Source organism: Pundamilia nyererei, unplaced genomic scaffold (assembly GCF_000239375.1).
Source record: "Pundamilia nyererei isolate P.nyererei 1_Seehausen unplaced genomic scaffold, PunNye1.0 scaffold00146, whole genome shotgun sequence".
NCBI lineage: Eukaryota > Metazoa > Chordata > Actinopteri > Cichliformes > Cichlidae > Pundamilia > Pundamilia nyererei.
In genome coordinates this window covers 1,486,699-1,504,753 of record NW_005187547.1, presented here as the reverse complement: position 1 = coordinate 1,504,753, position 18,055 = coordinate 1,486,699, and the positions used below count along the sequence as shown (strand labels likewise).

Here is an 18,055-nt window from a genome sequence, read left to right as displayed (position 1 = left end):
GATAACCTTTATTAGTCCCACACGTGGGAAATTTGTTTTGTCACAGCAGGAAGTGGACAGTGCAAAAGTTATGACGCAAAAATTAGAATACAATAAGAATAAATATAGTACACAGCTGTACAGAATAGAATAAAATAAAATACTATATACAGTAGAATAAAATAGAATAAAAATATACAATGAGATAAAAATTAAGGTTGTCAGAGCAGTTTAAAAAGTCACGGATGAAACATATAAATATAGGTTGGTGTCAGTAGTGTTGTATAAACTTCTGAATAAGCTGGTGTTCCATAATGATTCTGAAATAAATGACATCACTCATTTTGTGGTGTAAAAAACACCAGCTATGTGAGACTTAGGTGACTCGGTGTGGATGTTTATTCTCCGGTTCTTTAATTGCCTCGTGAACAGATCACCCTACCTCTGTCCAGCTGGAAGTGTGTGTGTGTGTGTGTGTGTGTGTGTGTGTGTGTGTGTGTGTGTGTGTGTGTGTGTGTGTGTGTGTGTGTGTGTGTGTGTAACCAGCTGTACAGTCTCTTATCAGCGTAACCACTGCCCCGTAGTTAACAGCAGCCATCTGGTGCCCATGCACAGAGTTGGTTTTAGCTAACCAACCTCTCTCATCCACATGTCAGTACTACATGCTCTCTCCTTCCTCACTTTCCCCTTTCCTTTTTTGGTTCACCGCTCTTTTTATCCCTCATGTTTTAAATGAATAAATAGAGGCTTTTTTAAACATTTACTTCATTGACTTTTCCCTCATCCCCTCCATTTCTCTTCCTCCCTCATAATTTTCTCATCATGTCTAAAGAAAAGCTGGTATAAGTTTAAAAATAGGACTAGTATTATTATTATTTTGTATGTTGTAGTTATTGTAACTATTATATACACCGTTTATCCACCACACACATGTTTTAAACACATGCTTAACATCCATCCGTTTTCCTTTGCTTATCCCGTTCAAGGTTGCAGGTGTGCTGAGCCTATCCTAGATACCAGGGGTACAACCTGGGCCGGTCCCCAGTCTGACACAGGGCTAAAAGGGCTAGTTAGAATCCCTGTGTGCCTGTATGTTGTCATTATAAACTAGAAACCTAATGCTTAACATATAAGTTTATATTTAGTATGTACTGTATTATTCTGCAGGTGCAAACTGCAGGCTTATAGCCGAGAAGCATTCAGTATCATCTTGGTTCCTGCATTATTGATACCTTGGCGATCGATGATTTCAGATTGCATCAGATTGTTTCATAATCCACGAGCAACCTGAGAGTTTGTTGTATAACTACAGAGAAAGAGGAATGTTTGCCCTCCGTCTTTACACAGCCTGCTGCCTTTCAGACAGTTGCCTAGTAGGGTTATCTAACAGGTCGGTTTATTCAAAGATTAGCCAATCAAAAACAAACAGTCGACGCTCACTCCACGATGTTATAACAACTAAAAACACTTTAAACTGATGGGTGTCTTTTACAGTATGTTTCCAGTCCATTTAGACACGAACCCTTGAGTGCTCCAGCGCTTTGAAGTCTTGTCTTTCTAATGCAGTCTGACAAAGTGCAAAAACACACATGCACACACTCCCTGTGTCAGCACAGTGTGACATTCCAAGGAACAGTCTGGAAGGGGGTTGAGGACAGACACAGACTTGGCAACTCGGCATCTAATTGCCACACTATCTCTCTCTCACTCGGAGAGAAAACTGTCACAAATGTCCTCGCAGACTCTCTGCGGGCTGGCTCACACGAAAGCTGAAATATCAGAAACCATGAGACAAAACGTTGAGATTCTTAAAATAAGAAAATTACTCATTGAGGTTTTTAAGTTAATCAACACCAAGAACTCTTTTAATAAAGTGCAGCATGAAGATGTTTCATTCGCTCCATACTGTTTGGTTTCTTTTGTTGATTGGGAAGTTGTTGTTTTTTTTAAATGGCTAACCAAACCATGCACAACCAAAATATTGTGAAATAATATACTGAAACATTCTGCGGCTAAATTTGCTCCTTTTTTCTCACCAAAGAATGAAGCCTATAGTTTCTCTGACTGGTTAAGTTGGTGGTGCAGGGATAATTACAAGCCTCTGAAAACAAGCTTGTCAGAGAGCAGCTATTTCTACTGACAGCCAGCTATGCCACTATACACACACACAGACACACAGAAGTGGTATGGCCTGGTATTGACGCAGTTGAAGTTTGTTTTTTTTGTGTGCGTCTGTCGCAGACAACTGGGGCTGCCAATGCAGCTATTTCTATCCAGGGGTCAATCATTGCTAGAAAGAGCAGACTATATGTAGTGTGTAAGCAGCCATTCTATCCTGAGAGCACGCAGGGAAAATCAGCCTGACACTTCTCTGTGTATGTAATGCATGAGTGATTAATGCTAATGTGCATATGTGTCATATGTTAGAAACCCCTATTATTCTACTGGGGCACCAAATCAAATTGTTGTAGGCGCCAATAATACAGATGCATATTGTGTACAGTTTCCTTGGTAACTAGGAGGCAAGGCAGGGACCACACTGACTGGCTGTCTGCTGTGATAGTGGTAGGAAGAGAAGTTTCTCCCCTAGTATTGCAGATTTTTGGAGTTAACCTCATGCTTTTGGCATGATTACAACTACTCCGACCAATATAGGATTTTTAAAACCAATACCTTACTGATACCAATGGTTGGTGATTAAAAATATTCTTTTGTTTATTTCAGATTTTAACGTTTTAATTTTGTTATGTGCAGTTTTTACTGTGCCCTTACTAAGATAATATGACAACGCTGTTTAAAATAATAAAATAATTGTTTTAGTGTCACACCAAGTTGAGGATTACTCATTGAGGCTCTGCCCGACTTGTTGTTCTTGTGGCGTCGCCAGCAAGTCGTAGAATGCCTTCTGGCTGACAAACTATGCAACATCAACACTCGTAGCCCGGTTGAAGGATGTTTATCCCGTCTCTTCTTTACCTTTTAATCATAAATGCTGATACCAGTAGTTAATATCAGGCTCTAACGGCAGCGGTCTGTTCATCTTTAGTTGCGAGACATGAGCTGATTTTGGTTGTCTTATTTGCCTCATTGAATCCAATAACAGTGGGTGAGGTTGTGGCAAAGGACTAATCAACTGAAACCAAACTCTTCATTCGTCAGGATGGGCTGCAACTACACAAAGGTACCTTTTGATAATGAGAAACTAACCACCCAGTTTTTGGCTGTGGCCTCTCTGTGGAACTGTGGCATCTATCAGCCACACCCTCTAGAATAACAAGCACACATAGTAAGGGAGCGCTGGGCAGATTGATAGATATGATGACTAAACAAGTCGACGCAGGAATGAATGAGCATTATGATATTAGATGACAAAAAGGTCTTTCATGGCACGTAAAAGTCACACCCTCTGCAATAACAAGCACATGGAAAAAGAGGATGAATAAATGAATGGAAAGAGGGTAAAATTTGGTTAGGACTGAGTTCAGTGGGACAGTGAGTTAAGTCGAAAGGTTAGATGATGATTTACAGAGTAGCCTAATAATAATGACGTAGTATTTCTGTCCAGCTTTCTGCAGTCTAAAACATAACGGCGTGAAAACACGTCTTTGTAGAAGAATGTGACAAAAGGCAGATTGTCTGACTGTGGCTTCAAACCCCCCACAAACCACACGTGTGACGGTGGCGACTGAGATGTTTTGTCACTCTAGTGCACTTACAAAAACATTTGTTGCTTAGTGAGCAAAAGAACTTTGCTTATAGTGCTGATACCATCCCACACTCCTTCAAGCTGCTGATTCACACACTTTTCGTGCTGCTTTATTGTTCAGCATTATTAATAATTGAATTTAGACACTAAATTAATCAGTAATTCCACAGGAGAAGAATTTTGGGCCCAGCGTTTTAGCACCCTGGCTTAATCTGAGGTACACACTTCACACCAGATAGCACAAGATGCTGACAAGCCTGAAATGCACTTGGTAAAATTTCCAAACTGTCTTTATCAGATTATAGCTGTAGGATTTCTTTCTTGCTGTTTTGTGTTAGTGTCGGAGAGCTCGTGTTTTGTGCAGGGTTTAAGAGTCAAAGACAATTCTGTAAATGTGTGAGTGAGTGACAGCTCTGCGTGCGTCTCTGCACGCGGTACGGACCGCGCTGACAGCAGAATGGCTTGCTCTGTTGGAGGGGATTCACACTTCACATCAGATTATCACAGTCTCGCACACAAAACCCGTGCTCACATAGACAGTATCACGATATCTTTGCTCTATTTCATACAGGATCTTTCTGCCCTCTACTTCCCTCTGTCACGCACACACCGACATAGACATACTCGCAGTAGTCCCACGGAGAAAGCGGCTAGTCATACCGAGCAGCCAGACAATAGCTCTGTCAATCAGCGTCAGGGGCCTGCTTAGCTGTCCAGCCTGAAGACTTCTGGTGGACAGCCCTAAAGGAATCTTATATTAGCCGCGAGCACCTTTACCCCTGAATACATGTGTATAAAAAAATATATATATATATATACACACAGTATGTGCATTTGGTAGCTCAGTTTTGACAGTTTTATGGGGAAGTGTAGATAGAGAGTAGGTCAGGAAGGCCAGTGAGCTGCAGTCAGTGGAGTTCATTTGCATCTTTTCACAATAATTAGGACATTAGAATTTATCTGTTTTAAAGACCCATGACTGCATTTTTCCTTTTTTTTTTGTTTTTGCTCTGTGCTAAACGTTTTCTGCTGTTACTCATATAATTGGAGGTCCTGCTAAATGGTCCAGCTGCAGCTCTGATATAATTATAATATGACTCAATCTCAAGCAAATTATTGCAAATATAACTTTTGGATGGCAGTTCGTGTGAGATGGTTAATATCAAAAACAGTCTTGTTGGCTAACGGGAATAAGACACTGATGGATTTTTCTTTTTTTTTCTGTTTCACAGGCATTAGTGTGACTAAGTCTAAACTGGAAAAAAATGTTTGGTACTAATAAGAATTGAAATATCAGCAAACATCATTCCCTTTCTTCATTTTCTTGCTTCAGTCCCACTCATTTGTCAGCTCTCGCAAAATTAAACTGGTGGGAGGAAGAGAGGGGGTTAGAACACCGCTCATGGAGTTGTGCATTAGTATCATTAGGTAAATGTCTCAGGTTTGTTCACTGGCAGGAACATTTTTCACAATTAGCATGATTTATTAACAAAATAACGTGTTTTTTTTTTTTTCTTCTTTGCTGTCTTTCAGGTGGCACAAGAGACATTGGATCAGCATTGACCAGGATGTGTATGAGACATCGCAGCATAGAGGCTAAACTCAAACAGTTCTCCATGTAAGGAACATTATAGTACTGTATATTACTGTGCTGCTTCACCCTTCCTTACTTATTTTTAACCATAGTGCTATTCAATTGTATGAGCCACTCTCAATTGCTGCTTTGAGATTAGATTCAAAACTTGCAAAGGTAGATTTTTTCTGTTTTTTCCTCTTGCACTAGTTCCTATATTATTAACTCACAGTTAATGACCCACGCTGCCCTCCATGCTGTGCAGCTCTAATAAAACGGTTTGTAATTCAGTTGTTTCCACACCGTGCCCCCCATGTTTTGACATTTCATGTGTGTGTGGGTGAAATTGCCGTGTCGGGGAATGCTGGGAAAGAGACTATTGGTCTGGCAGTATGTGCATCTATAATGTCTCTGTAAAGACGTACACACCAGGTCTCTCTTCTGTACCTACACACACACAAACACACACTACACAGACAAGGGGCTCTCTAATTTCAGCTGGCATTTCAGGGGAGATTCCACTTGGAGCTCCATAGTAGTAGTTGTACACAAGGGGGCTGGGGGTCAGCAACCCCCCAAATGCATGCACACACACACACACACACAAACTCACACACAGGGACTTTGTAGAAATGTCTGCAAGTGGGAATAGTCTAATTTTAGTTGCATGCACTAAGACTGCAGCTGTCCACCTCTCACACTCACAGATACGTCTGTAATGATTGACAGATATAACTGTACTTTTTTCTCAGTGTTTTTCTCTCTCTGCCTGTCAATGATTGACACAAAATCATATACCATATAAACAGAAAGGAAAACTAAACAAATGAGTTTGACAGTCTGTCTGAAGTTTTAATTGGAGGGCAGGTATAACCTTGCGCTATGTGTTCAAATTGCTGTATCTTTCACACAGTTATTTCTATATTAATCTAAAACTACTCCAGTTAAATCTCAAACTCTGTACAATTCAGTTTCAAATTGAATCTGCTGAAGCACACACCCTGAAGACTAAAAAGGTCCCTGTCCAAATACTCGCTGTATTTGGTGAAATGTGGTTAACTGATCGGGTTGACCTTAGATCAGGGGTGAGGTATGTGCTGTTTTTACAGGGGCTTCCTTGAGGGTCTGATCAACCCTCTACAAGAACAGATGGAGGAGTGGAAAAGAGGAGTCAACACTTTGGACAAGGACCATGCAAAAGGTGGGATGAACAAAAAAAATCTTCCAATCATTGTGGGAAAAGCAGTATTGGTAATCTGTTAGCTCTATTCATACTGTATTAGATGTTAGCAAAGCTTTAAATACATAATTATTTTGTCTTTTTTTTTCTATTTTTTTCTTCCCATCTCACATAATACGTTTGTGCAAAACTGTACTTTAAAACTGTTAGTTGACCTTATTAATCTTGTCCATGTGAACCAGAGTACAAAAGAGCTCGGCAGGAAATTAAGAAGAAGTCATCGGACACGCTGAAACTTCAAAAGAAAGCAAAAAAAGGTACTTTTTAATTAACTTTTGCAATAATTTTACCTGCTAAATGCTGGTAACAGTAAATGGATTACACATGACACAACATAAACTAATTCACGCTAAAAAAGGGGGGGGGGGTCTTCTTTGTTTAAAAAAACAATTAAAAATAAAGACACATGAGGGTAGAAGGAAAAACAGACAAGACATATTTGGCTCCGCTACAATATTTACAATATTTAAGAGAACCATCTACTGTGAATTCAGGACTAAATTAAAAACCTGATTATTTTAAATGTAAGACAAACTTTTACGTGTCTTAAGCTGACGAATCTTCTTGTAATAGGAAAATGCTCAAACTATATATGTGAGTTTTTCGTTAGACACCAGCGATGTGTGTAGACGTTTGTCCCCACTGATTTAGTTGTGCAGCTCCACTGAGGCTAAACATTACCTTACTTGGTAAACACTCCCTCGGAGGGTAGGGCTCGTTTCCCTCTGCCGTTTTCTTGGCTCAGGTTCTACAGACACATTCATCTACCTAGAAAAAAAATTCGATACACAAAAAAGGAGTTGGTCCGATATCCCTTCAGTATCTTTAGGGATATTGCGGGTTCGTTTTTAAATCAGTGGATAACTCGTACAAAACACTTAAGCCAAAAAAAAAGTCTCAGCTCAGCACTAGATTTAACTCAGGAATATTCATTTGAATCTGTGAAACATATCCAGCAAAATAATGTTTTAAGAGGACTTTAAGTTCGCTTAAACAAACATAAGAAACAAAGACATGGCCAGTCAATAATTCCTCACTCAAATATACATAAAAACTTATTGTATATGTAATCTACTTCTGAGTGGAAACAACATATTGAAGCACATTGAAGTACTGTTTTAGTTTTTTCTCAGGTTCCTAAAATGCTACAGGGTCCATTCGCACACACAATGCTCCAAAATCATGTGATGATTAGTGTTTAGCGCTGGCGCTCCTTCACTTGACTTGGATCTTTTTCCTTTCCTTGTCCCCATGTGGTTCTGATACCATCCCTCACCTTACGCTGCACTGCAGCTGATAATTTCGGTAAGTCAGCTTATAGAATAGACACACTGTCCACACTGTTGCTCACGCCATTGTGCTTAACCGAGCATCTTGGTTGTCTCGTGCAATAGGTACCATGGATCTTTGTATGCAAATTTTAATGTGTGTAAATGCTTCCAGTTATTTGCATGCTCATTTTTTTTTCTACAGGTGAGGCTACTCTTGTTTACACTCGATGGTTGCCACAACATATTGGCATGTTGTTGTTGTTCTTTCCTCAGGGGTGGAGAAACCAGGATTCCCACTTTATGTAGATGCTTCATTTACCTTCTCTTTATTTGTTTATATATTCATGGTCTGTAGTTCCTGATTTGAGGGCCTGTGTTGATGATCACCTTAACTTTAACCACATTTATAGGCGGTTTAACTACAGAAACAGCCAAAGTGATGTTTTTTATAAACAGCTGAATCTAACCACCCTTTAATATTTCACACTAATTCCGAATTTATTGCTATTTGTATATAGACATCTTCTATTTAGGCATTTTGGAGACTTCCACACTAATGTGAGCAAAGACAATCGTAACTAGCTTTGCTTCTTTAAACCTGACTCATAGCAGCACAAACAGATCTTTAAATAAAATGCAAAGCAGTAGGTTAGTAGATTCTAATATGCTGCACTGAAAGAAGACTGCTCCATTTGCTATCAGATGTAAGACACCATCTGTCTGCTTGTGTTGGTCGGTCGATATCTGATGTTTGATATGTGTCTTGTGAGGGTGTTTTTCTGACCTGGGACCCTGGCCGTTCTAAGAAACAGCCTGTGACTGCAACCTAATGTAATCATTTCCCTCGTGAAAGCTGAAGCAGTTAATCTCATTTGGGTGTGCACATGTATCTACATGTGAATCGAATGGGGGCTACTTCAACCACCTGATTCAAACAACTCAAAGCAACTGAAAAGAAAAAAAGCTGAATTCTTGAATCTTTAGGATGATTTAGGTTTACTTTTAACCTAAAAAAGCTCTCTGCAGTCATTTGCACAACCTAGCCTTGCTAATAAAAGGAACACTGGCCAATTCCTCTGATTCCTCATGGCGTTCATACTTGATAACATCACACACATTTGTTGGTTGCACATCCATGATGAGAACATCCCATTTCACCACAATCCTAAGGTGCTCAGAAGATGGGTACACTGTGGTCATAAAGGGATCGACATGGTCGGCAAGAATAGTCAGTTTCATGCTCAGTTTGTACAAAAAGGCCCAAAGTGTGCCACACCATTAACCATTATACCACCACCAGTCTAAACCGCTGATATTAGGCAAGATGGATCCACTCTTATATTGTTTACCCCAAATTCTGTTTCTGAAATACCTAGACCAGCCTTTCAGGCACCAACAATCATGTCATGTCAGAGTCACTTAAATCACTTTTCTTCTTCAATCTGATGCTCCGTTTGAACTTCAGCAAGTCATCTTAACCATGTCCTCATGCTTAAACGCATTGAGTTGCTGCCATGTGATTGGCTGAATAGATTTTTGCATTAATAAGCACTTAAACATAACCAGTGTACCTAATGCTACAATTGCTATTTGTTCATATATCCTATGAATTCTGTACAGTCACAGTATTTGACCGTCTCTCCTTTTCTCTTACAGCACCAATTGTCTGATTGAACATTAAAAATGGTGGTGAAGTAGATTGTAATGTGCGGTCAGTGACCACAGATCTTTATTATACCTTCTGCAGTTGAAGGGAAATAGAAGGTAGCTATCAAAACCTTGTCATCCACATAGCTGCTCAGAGACTAGGAATGCAGACAAACCCTTCTTCTTACCACAACTGTCATTTCATGGCCGTATGCTCCGGTGTTGTGTCCATACACTTGAGTCCCTGTGTGTGAGTGTTTAGGTCATTTATGTCAATTGTAGTATCTTTATTGAGTCTCTGATGTTATTAAGTAACAAATATGGCCTCTGGTTGAATATTATAAGCAGGTTATTAACAAGTACCTGTTTGGGGGTTTAGTCAGTAAATAAGCATGTTTCCCTCATACTTGACTTTAAAGAGGCTAAACTCATAAACCAATTAGTACATTGCAACTTTTACACTGTTCATGTAATCGAGCGAGTAAAGGGATCAGCTGCTTTTTAAGAGCCTCGACCGTTAACAGAAGCAGAATTAGAAGCACTACTCGAGCTACTCACGAGCTCTAAAAAACAGCAACAAAGAAAATATTTGGCTTTCCATCTGTTTCAGACAAAGTACGTCAACTTACAGTAGCGTCTTTCCAAAACCACATCGGTTTTGTTGAGAAAACCGTCTGCCAATGCTTAAAGTAAAGAAAACCAGAATTCAGCGTGCGCCTTCATTTTCCTGCATGCTGAGGAGACACCACAGGCTTTGGGGGTTGAAATGCTATTCTTCTACGCTGAGGCCAACTGAGACCCAAAACCGAGTGAAGGAAAACATTGATACAATTGATAAGAACATTTTTTAACTTTGTCTGACATACTGCATATAAATGAGTATTAATAAGAGAGCGTACATTCGCTCAGAGCATCTTTTGCGATCATGGCATGTAAAGGAATTTTTTCCCATTAGAGTTTACATTTTTTAGATTCAAATATTGCCAGTACTTACAACCTTACAGATGCACGATTTTACATAAAACATCATAATAACTTAAACTTTCATTTAAGAGAGCTCGACATTGTTTTCAAATAGCTGTTTGGATTCATACCAGGCTGTAAGGGGGTCTTCCTGTGCCTGCGCTCCATCACTCCACTACAATTCATGAAATTTGGTTTTGTAGTTTTTGCATCTTATACCTAAGTGACTGACACACGGCACTGATTACATCCCTCCTGGTCTTTTGCCTTAAAGGAGGGGTACGATTTTCCCTATAATGAGTTCAGTCCTGCAATGGAAACCAGACCAATGAGTGAGGTCTGTCTTAGCCCTCTAAAGTTTGCTCACGTAGCCAGCTCTCCACAAACCCTTGCATGTTATAATTGTACCCTGGGTTGCCTCAGAAGTTGCATTTGGATCTATATGAAACTGAAAATGTATACTTCAATCTGGACTTTCCAGTCCAGCTTTTACAGTCAATTTACTTTTTAGCTGCCATAAAGACACACACAGCTCACATTCCTCAGAGTCCAGTGTCAAACTCACCCGCTAAACTTGGTAAATGGATTCCCTTCACATTGAAGCTTCTTTTGTCTCGTCTCTTGTTTTTTGTATGCAGTCATTACAGACCCAGACTGCCCCGTGATATTTAGATTTGTAGTGTTCATGTGCTGGTATTTGTGTGTGTTCTGCAAGTCACTGTTACGGTAATTATAAAAATGTATCTTCCTGCTGCTTTATCCTGTTAAACATGCATAGACCACACACGGACACGTCCACGAGGAACAAGCTTGTTTGTCCTCAGGATGACATGCGCATGCTTACAGTGTGTTTTACATTTGAGATGAGGATGATTTACCTGCGTAACTCCATCTCTGTGTTTCCTCTGGTATCTATTTGCATGATAAAGGGCCTCACATGAAACGTCAACAAAAGATCTTTGCCCAGACACAAGAGTAGAAAGAGACCACAGACCTTGTTCAGTTTGCAAGTGTATGCTTAACCTTGATTATCAAAGTTAAAACTCTGTGCGTGTGTGTATATGTTTGCGTGTAAGTGTAATTTAAGCGCCTTTGAAGCACAGTGTCGGGTAGTCGTCAGCTTTCCTGCTGCCTCAGGGAATTCAGGAGGATTTGATTTGACTTCAGGGTATCCTCTCTTAAAATCATACACCTAAATGCAATTTCTAAACACAGAATCAGAAAGTGCTGAATGACACTATAACCTTTGGGACTGCAAAAGTCCTCAGACATTCCTGGATTTATACATGCATATTAAAACGCAGCACAAGGACCAGATGGTTGTGTCAATACCCCGGACTCTTGTGATTATGAAAGCTGATGCACACAGTGTCTCTCTCTCTCTCTCTCTCTCTCTTAACACATTCCAGGAATTCATAGGAATCGACAAACGGTAGTGGAAAGATAGTCAAAATGGCACTCGCTTCCATCTATCTTATCATAACATATGGGAAGCTTTCCAAGACGTGCGAAAGCTTAGCCTAAGGTTGATAACTTGTTTTTCCACTTCTGAGCAAAAGATGGGAAGCTCCAGGGACAAGAGTGGCTCTTTACAAGGAGCAGTGTGGAGTAGTTAAGAAATTCAAACAGTAGCTTTTACAACAGCAATGTTCACCTCAATAAACAACATGCAGAGCTGTACAAGTTGCTAGCACCAAGCTAACACCAAAGAGTAGTAGTGATTATTCATGCGTCTCACACTAGGGTAACTACTCTGTTTAATATCTGTGCTGTGAAGGAATTACAAAGGTGAAAAGTATTGTTTTCATACTTAACCTGTCAATTTGATCACATATCTGATCTCATTTTTATATTCCTCTATTGACGTAGATTCCTCTTTTTCCCCTGTTTTTCTTTTTTCTTCCCCTCCAAGGTCGTGGTGATATCCAGCCACAGCTGGACAGCGCCATGCAGGATGTCAGTGACAAATACATTCTGCTGGAAGAGACGGAGAAGCAGGCCCTGAGGAAGGCTCTTATAGAGGAGAGACAGAGATTTTGCTGTTTTGTAGCCATGCTGCAGCCTATAGTGGTGAGTGCAGCGGGGGAGAGGAAAGAGAAATGGGCCTTGGGTAACCACTCAGAGAGAGCAACAGAAAAATGTATGAACTCCACAGGCTCTGTGCTTTTTACATCCCACACACTGGATAGAAAACGTTTAACTTTCTTTTTCTTTAACACACTGAACTGTAAGCTTTTTTTTTTTACTTTAAACACTGAAATGTAATGACTCTTTTTACTGGTGTGTAACCTGATTAGGCATAATCATCTTGTCTACATGTCCTGTCCTTGTAGGATGAGGAGATTTCTATGTTGGGAGAGGTTACCCATCTCCAGACCATCTCTGAGGACCTCAAAGCCTTGACCTCAGACCCACACAAGCTTCCCCCTGCGAGTGAACAGGTGAGGAAAAACATTAAAAAGATAAAGTACTCATTATGTGCGTCATATTTTTGTGCTTTTTTTTTTTTTTTAAATTCTGTTTACTACCTTTTTTTCTCAACTCTGAAAACAAACAGCTAATAATTTTGTCCATTTCAGGTGATCTTGGACTTGAAGGGCTCAGACTATGGTTGGTCATATCAAACTCCGCCCTCATCCCCCAGCACCACCATGTCCAGGAAGTCTAGCATGTGCAGGTAGGCTCAAATAAGTGAAAGAGGGGCATAGTTTTATAAGCACACATGAATCTACACCCATAAAAACTTTTGAAATTCACTTTACTTACAATTAAATTAAAGTAAAATTTAATTATGCCGTTTTTTTCACCAGTTTCCCTAAAGTGATGAGAGAAATGGAACTGCGTTACAGTGTTTCGTCAAGTTAGAATTCCACAGTTTTATAACAGTGTCCCGCATATACTTTGCAAGATCTACTAAAATATGCAAAACTGTCATTTTAACCATATCAGTGCTTGTGAATCTGCTTGGAAGACAGCTGATATCAATTTAAAGAGATTTTAAAGTAGGAGTAAATGATTTACTGGCTTTGCTTAAACTTTGTCTGCCACCTAGTGGCCAAAATTATCTGCAATACTTTGCAGAAGATATGCTAAAGATATGTTTTGGTATAACTGTACTTGGTGAAAAGTGTTAAGAAAGATGAAGGAGAATTGACAAAAGGAAGCAGCTAATGATTTTTAGCTGTTCAGATCTTGTCTTCTTTACTCTGTCCTCACTGCTTTTGTGTATCTTCCAATGATTCGTTTTCCAGAGCTGTTCTGGTTTAAGGAAATAAGTCTAATGTCTGGGTTGTGTATTGCTTTACGTCTTTTTTTTTTAAAAATGTGCTTAAATCTATTTCAGGGTTGTGGGTGTGATGATTGGACCAAAACTTTAAATTACATGTTAGATTATGATTGACTGCTATATGGTAACAATGCAAGACTTTGAGGCCAAAAACAAAAATTGCTGCTTTTCCTCCTGTTTCTTAAGGCTTTTGCAAATATATCATTTTCATCTGAGATTTTGGCGACTTGGTTAATGCATACACATTTTATCAGATGCTGCATCATAGTACAGCACTAGCAGCTTGAGCTGGTTATAGATTTGATTTGCATATAGTTGTTTTATTGTCATAATTTGCTTCACGCTGCATTTATAGTAGGACAGATCTTTTAATTTAGAAGTCACGGAGTAATTAAGACCCACTGTTTATGCTCTTTTTGTTTTTCATGATTTTTTCCTGTGAATATTTTCAAAAAGCTTGCACAAATCCTGCCTGCAATTATTGCCATTTATGATTTCAGTCGCCTTGAGTTGGTTTGTGTTGTTGTTTTTGAGGGGATTGGCCTAATTCACTGCCTGCTGCATCTTGGTGTGGTGTTTTAATTGTTTCCCACCATGTCTTTTCCATTCCCCCACCCCCAAACCTTTGCCTTTATGTCTACTCCTTTTATCTCCTCCTTACCCAATCATCCCCCCTCCTTCAACCCAATCTGCCTTTGGGTGCACTTGATTCTCTTTACCCTCATCGCTTGCTCCTTCCCCTTTCACAGTAGTCTGAACAGCGTTAACAGTAGTGACTCCAGGGGATCCAGTGGCTCTCACTCTCATTCTCCTTCCTCCTCTTCTTCCTCCTCTTCCTCACACCACCTCTTCCACCACCATCACCCTCGCCATCGATACCGCAGCTCCACGCTACCCCAGCAGACCCCAGCTCGGCTTCCTAGCATCTCCTCCCACGACTCGGGCTTCATTTCTTCATCACAAGACCAGTACACATTATCCAAGTCGTCCTCGCCACTGCCAGCTGAAAAAAAGGTAAGAAAGAGGCCTCAGATACCCACACTTGACCATAATTTTGGATCCAACTCTCTCAAGACGATGAGAGACAGTTAGCTGGCAGCAGTTAGTGTGTGTGATCATGGTGAAGTCATTTCACTGCTATTATTATAGCATAAATATGAAGGAAATTAGTCTGCCTCCATTCTAGCCCAGGGCAAAACGGGTCAGGCCCATCCTGCTATTAAAAAGTCAACCGCTGTGACAGACTGCGGTGTGTATTGTATTTTCATTAAATGAATTACAGCAAAATTGCATGTTAGAGCATCAACATTATGTTTTACAGTCGCTAAGAGCATGTCTCTATCAGCAGGTCTGAGTCTGTCACTTTTATCTAATCGTCTGCGAGGTAGTCCAAGAGATCGTCTGTGCGGGCTCCGCGGTTGGAGATCAGCACTGAGAGCAGCTGCACTAGTTGATGTTGTCTTGGCATGCCAGCAACCAGAGTTCCCCTGTCCAGAACACATTGGTAGAGTTAGGCTCCAAGTTTTTATGATGCACTGAATGTGGTTTGGCAAGTCTAACTCTGACCCATTTACAGTACAGTCCTGGGAATCGGCCTCCTCGTTGCCTCTTTCTTGGTGTAGTTACAGTAGCTGAAAGAGTTTGAAAGAGAACGGCCTCACAGCTCGCACTTTACACATCACAAGGAACTTTGTGTTTCCAGCCTCCAGCACTCAACCTCGCACTGCTGATGTCCATACATTTAATGCTGGTTTGACTCCCAGTGCACCTCTTCTGCAGTCATTCGGCTGTGCACTGCACTAACTGCTGAGAACAGTGAAAAAGTTGCCTCTGCTTTCTTAACAAACTGCTTCCATCTCGCTACCTGCTGACATGTCTATCTTTTGATTCTTTCCTTTTACACGTCCGTCTGTGATGTCTCCCTCCTCCTTTTACCGCTCCTCTCTCCTTCTGGTCTCGTGTCACTGCCTGTTTGCCGCTGCCCTCGCTGTCCCAGGCTTGTCCCACTTCCAGCCCCTCTGAGATGTCAGAGACAGGGCTGCTGCATAGTGACTGCAGCACCCCTTCTTCACTAGCAGATACTACTGCACCTCAGCCCTCTACTGACAAGGTGATAAACACTCATCCACAATGAATCTTATAAGCTTTACACACGCAACATGCTTTCCTCATACTAAACTCTAAACCCGGGTGTGTATGCCATCGATTCAGTGTAATGCAAAGGTACTCTGTATGCTGTATGTGCATCTCCAGTTTTCATTCATTTCAGCATCCGTGAGCAGTTCCTTTCTTCTGTGTTGATTTCATTAGTATATTTTTTGTGTTTCCTGTACTTGAGTTATCCTCAGTTATGTTTTGTTTTTATTTTCCACTGTTTTATCATTTAAACGATTTATCCCATTGCACATTTGTTTGCTTGTCTTCTTTCTGTTCTCATCCCTCCTCCTGATCGGCATGCACGCAAACAGTTGTCCAATGGTTTCGACCACTACAGCCCAGCCAGTTCCCCCTACCTGCATAGCAACGGGGGCAGTTTGGGCTCAGTGTCAAACACTGCCTTCCCCTTCTTCCCTCCCTCCTCCTCAACCTCCACCTCCTGCCCCACTCGTTCATGGTCACGTCCTGCATCGGCCTTGCTGCCAGACTACCCTCCCTACTGCACATTGGGTTCCCCCATGATGCCTTCATCACGAGTCCCCAGCTGGAAGGTTTGTCCATCTCCTCTGAGTTGACGATCGACATATTTCCATCCTCCTTGTCTACAGTTTGAACACACATTCAGTGAATTATTTGGTTTTTCTTTATTTTGTTTACCTACTTTAGTTGAGTCCAAAAATGTAGTATGAACAACAAACACTGACATCTGCATCTCGTTTTTTAACAGGACTGGGCGAAGCCTGGGCCTTATGACCAGCCTATGGTCAACACGTTACGGAGAAAGAAAGACAAGGAGAGTCCAGCTGTGGTGGACAGTAATGGGAGTATGAACTGTGATAATAGCCCGCCCTCTGCCCAGACCGCAGCTCCAGCTGCATTGCAAACACCAAGCCAATCAGCATTAGTGCAAGACAAGAACAGGAACACACCTGCGGCTGTCAGGGTCAGTTTTTTGTCGCTGTCTCCCTCTTTTTGTTAACTGATTAAACAAGCATGCTGTTAGTTCGCCAGTGAGGCTTCAGCCAAATGTTCTTTTGGGTTTTTGGTCTCTCTGTAACACGTTTTTCCTAATTAAGGAATCTCATTTGCACTTCTTACTGTTTAGCCTGTTTTTTATCTCTTCTTGTGTTGGACAAATATACTGTTAATAATAGCAACTGGTGAGAAATTTACTGGTCTACTTTACATGACTGCTCTCCATAAATTGTTGATTAACTTCAATTAACTTCTTCTCAATTTTTCATGGCTTTTTATGCCGAGAAGCACCACATGGTTTCTGCTTGGATCCCTCCCTAATGCTTAAAAGCTGTGGTCATTTGCTAGCCAAATAAAAATGCCTCTGTGATTCATTTCTATCTTACTGCTACTAACTCATGAAGTCTGTAAACGGAGATCAGTCTGTGTATTGCCAACTGTGATACTTGACTTTCAGGTGAACCCACGTTAAACTACTTGCAGGCCAATGTTTTTGTCCTGGAATTTCGATGATATGAATAGCCTCCCACCACTAATGTCCCCATTTAATGACTTTAATGGGTTGAATTTAATGACTTTAATGACTTTAATGAATTGTACCTGACTGGTTCCAGGCAAACATTCAGATTGTTACTAAATGTTTTGTTTTTTCTTTCTTTTTGTTGGTTGATTGCATCTGTTTTTCTCCAGGCCGGGGATATCGAGGCCCAGGATGATCTGGCTCTGGCCTTATCCAGAGGTCTGGAACTGGACACCCAGAGGTCCAGTAGAGACTCTATCCAGTGCTCCAGTGGCTACAGCACACAGACCAACACACCCTGCTGCTCTGAGGATACTATACCGTCACAAGGTAGCACACTCACCAGTTCTCTGCTTCTTTTTAACTTGCTAGCATCATATCATACGTCACGTGGCTGGGTGCATACACTGCTTATTTCTTTGTTTCATTCCAGTATCAGACTACGACTACTTCTCAATGGCTGGAGACCCAGAGTCTGAGCAGCAGCAGTCTGACTTTGATAAGTCCTCCACCATCCCCAGAAACAGTGATATCACTCAGTCCTACAGACGTATGTTCCAGGCCAAACGCCCAGCCTCCACAGCGGGGCTACCCAGCAGTCAGGTACCTTATCCTGGCCCGGGGGCCTACCACACGGGGCCTTATCCCCCCACACCAATCCACACAGGCGCTTATGCATCTACTCCTACTGCACAGTATCCTCCTACGCCTACAGGTAACTGTTTTGGCCACTTTCTT

At 41.0% G+C, this 18,055-nt stretch overlaps 1 protein-coding gene across 5 annotated transcripts in view; it reads left to right on the top strand.

Moving 5' to 3' along the window:
• Window positions 1-18,055, top strand: part of LOC102204806 (metastasis suppressor protein 1-like) — a 46,446-nt gene that overhangs the window by 25,444 nt on the left and 2,947 nt on the right. The window contains exons 4-16 of one of the 5 annotated variants that reach the window (XM_005744631.1): window positions 5,219-5,303; window positions 6,368-6,459; window positions 6,681-6,755; window positions 7,792-7,803; window positions 12,292-12,449; window positions 12,713-12,820; window positions 12,959-13,056; window positions 14,550-14,679; window positions 15,662-15,775; window positions 16,134-16,373; window positions 16,550-16,765; window positions 17,488-17,647; window positions 17,751-18,032. In XM_005744631.1, coding sequence (XP_005744688.1) covers window positions 5,219-5,303; window positions 6,368-6,459; window positions 6,681-6,755; window positions 7,792-7,803; window positions 12,292-12,449; window positions 12,713-12,820; window positions 12,959-13,056; window positions 14,550-14,679; window positions 15,662-15,775; window positions 16,134-16,373; window positions 16,550-16,765; window positions 17,488-17,647; window positions 17,751-18,032 — 1,770 coding nt within the window. Of the gene's footprint in view, window positions 1-5,218; window positions 5,304-6,367; window positions 6,460-6,680; window positions 6,756-7,791; window positions 7,804-12,291; window positions 12,450-12,712; window positions 12,821-12,958; window positions 13,057-14,414; window positions 14,680-15,661; window positions 15,776-16,133; window positions 16,374-16,549; window positions 16,766-17,487; window positions 17,648-17,750; window positions 18,033-18,055 lie in introns of all 5 variants that reach the window. The other 4 variants (XM_005744628.1, XM_005744629.1, XM_005744630.1 and 1 more) reach the window with 4 other exon arrangements.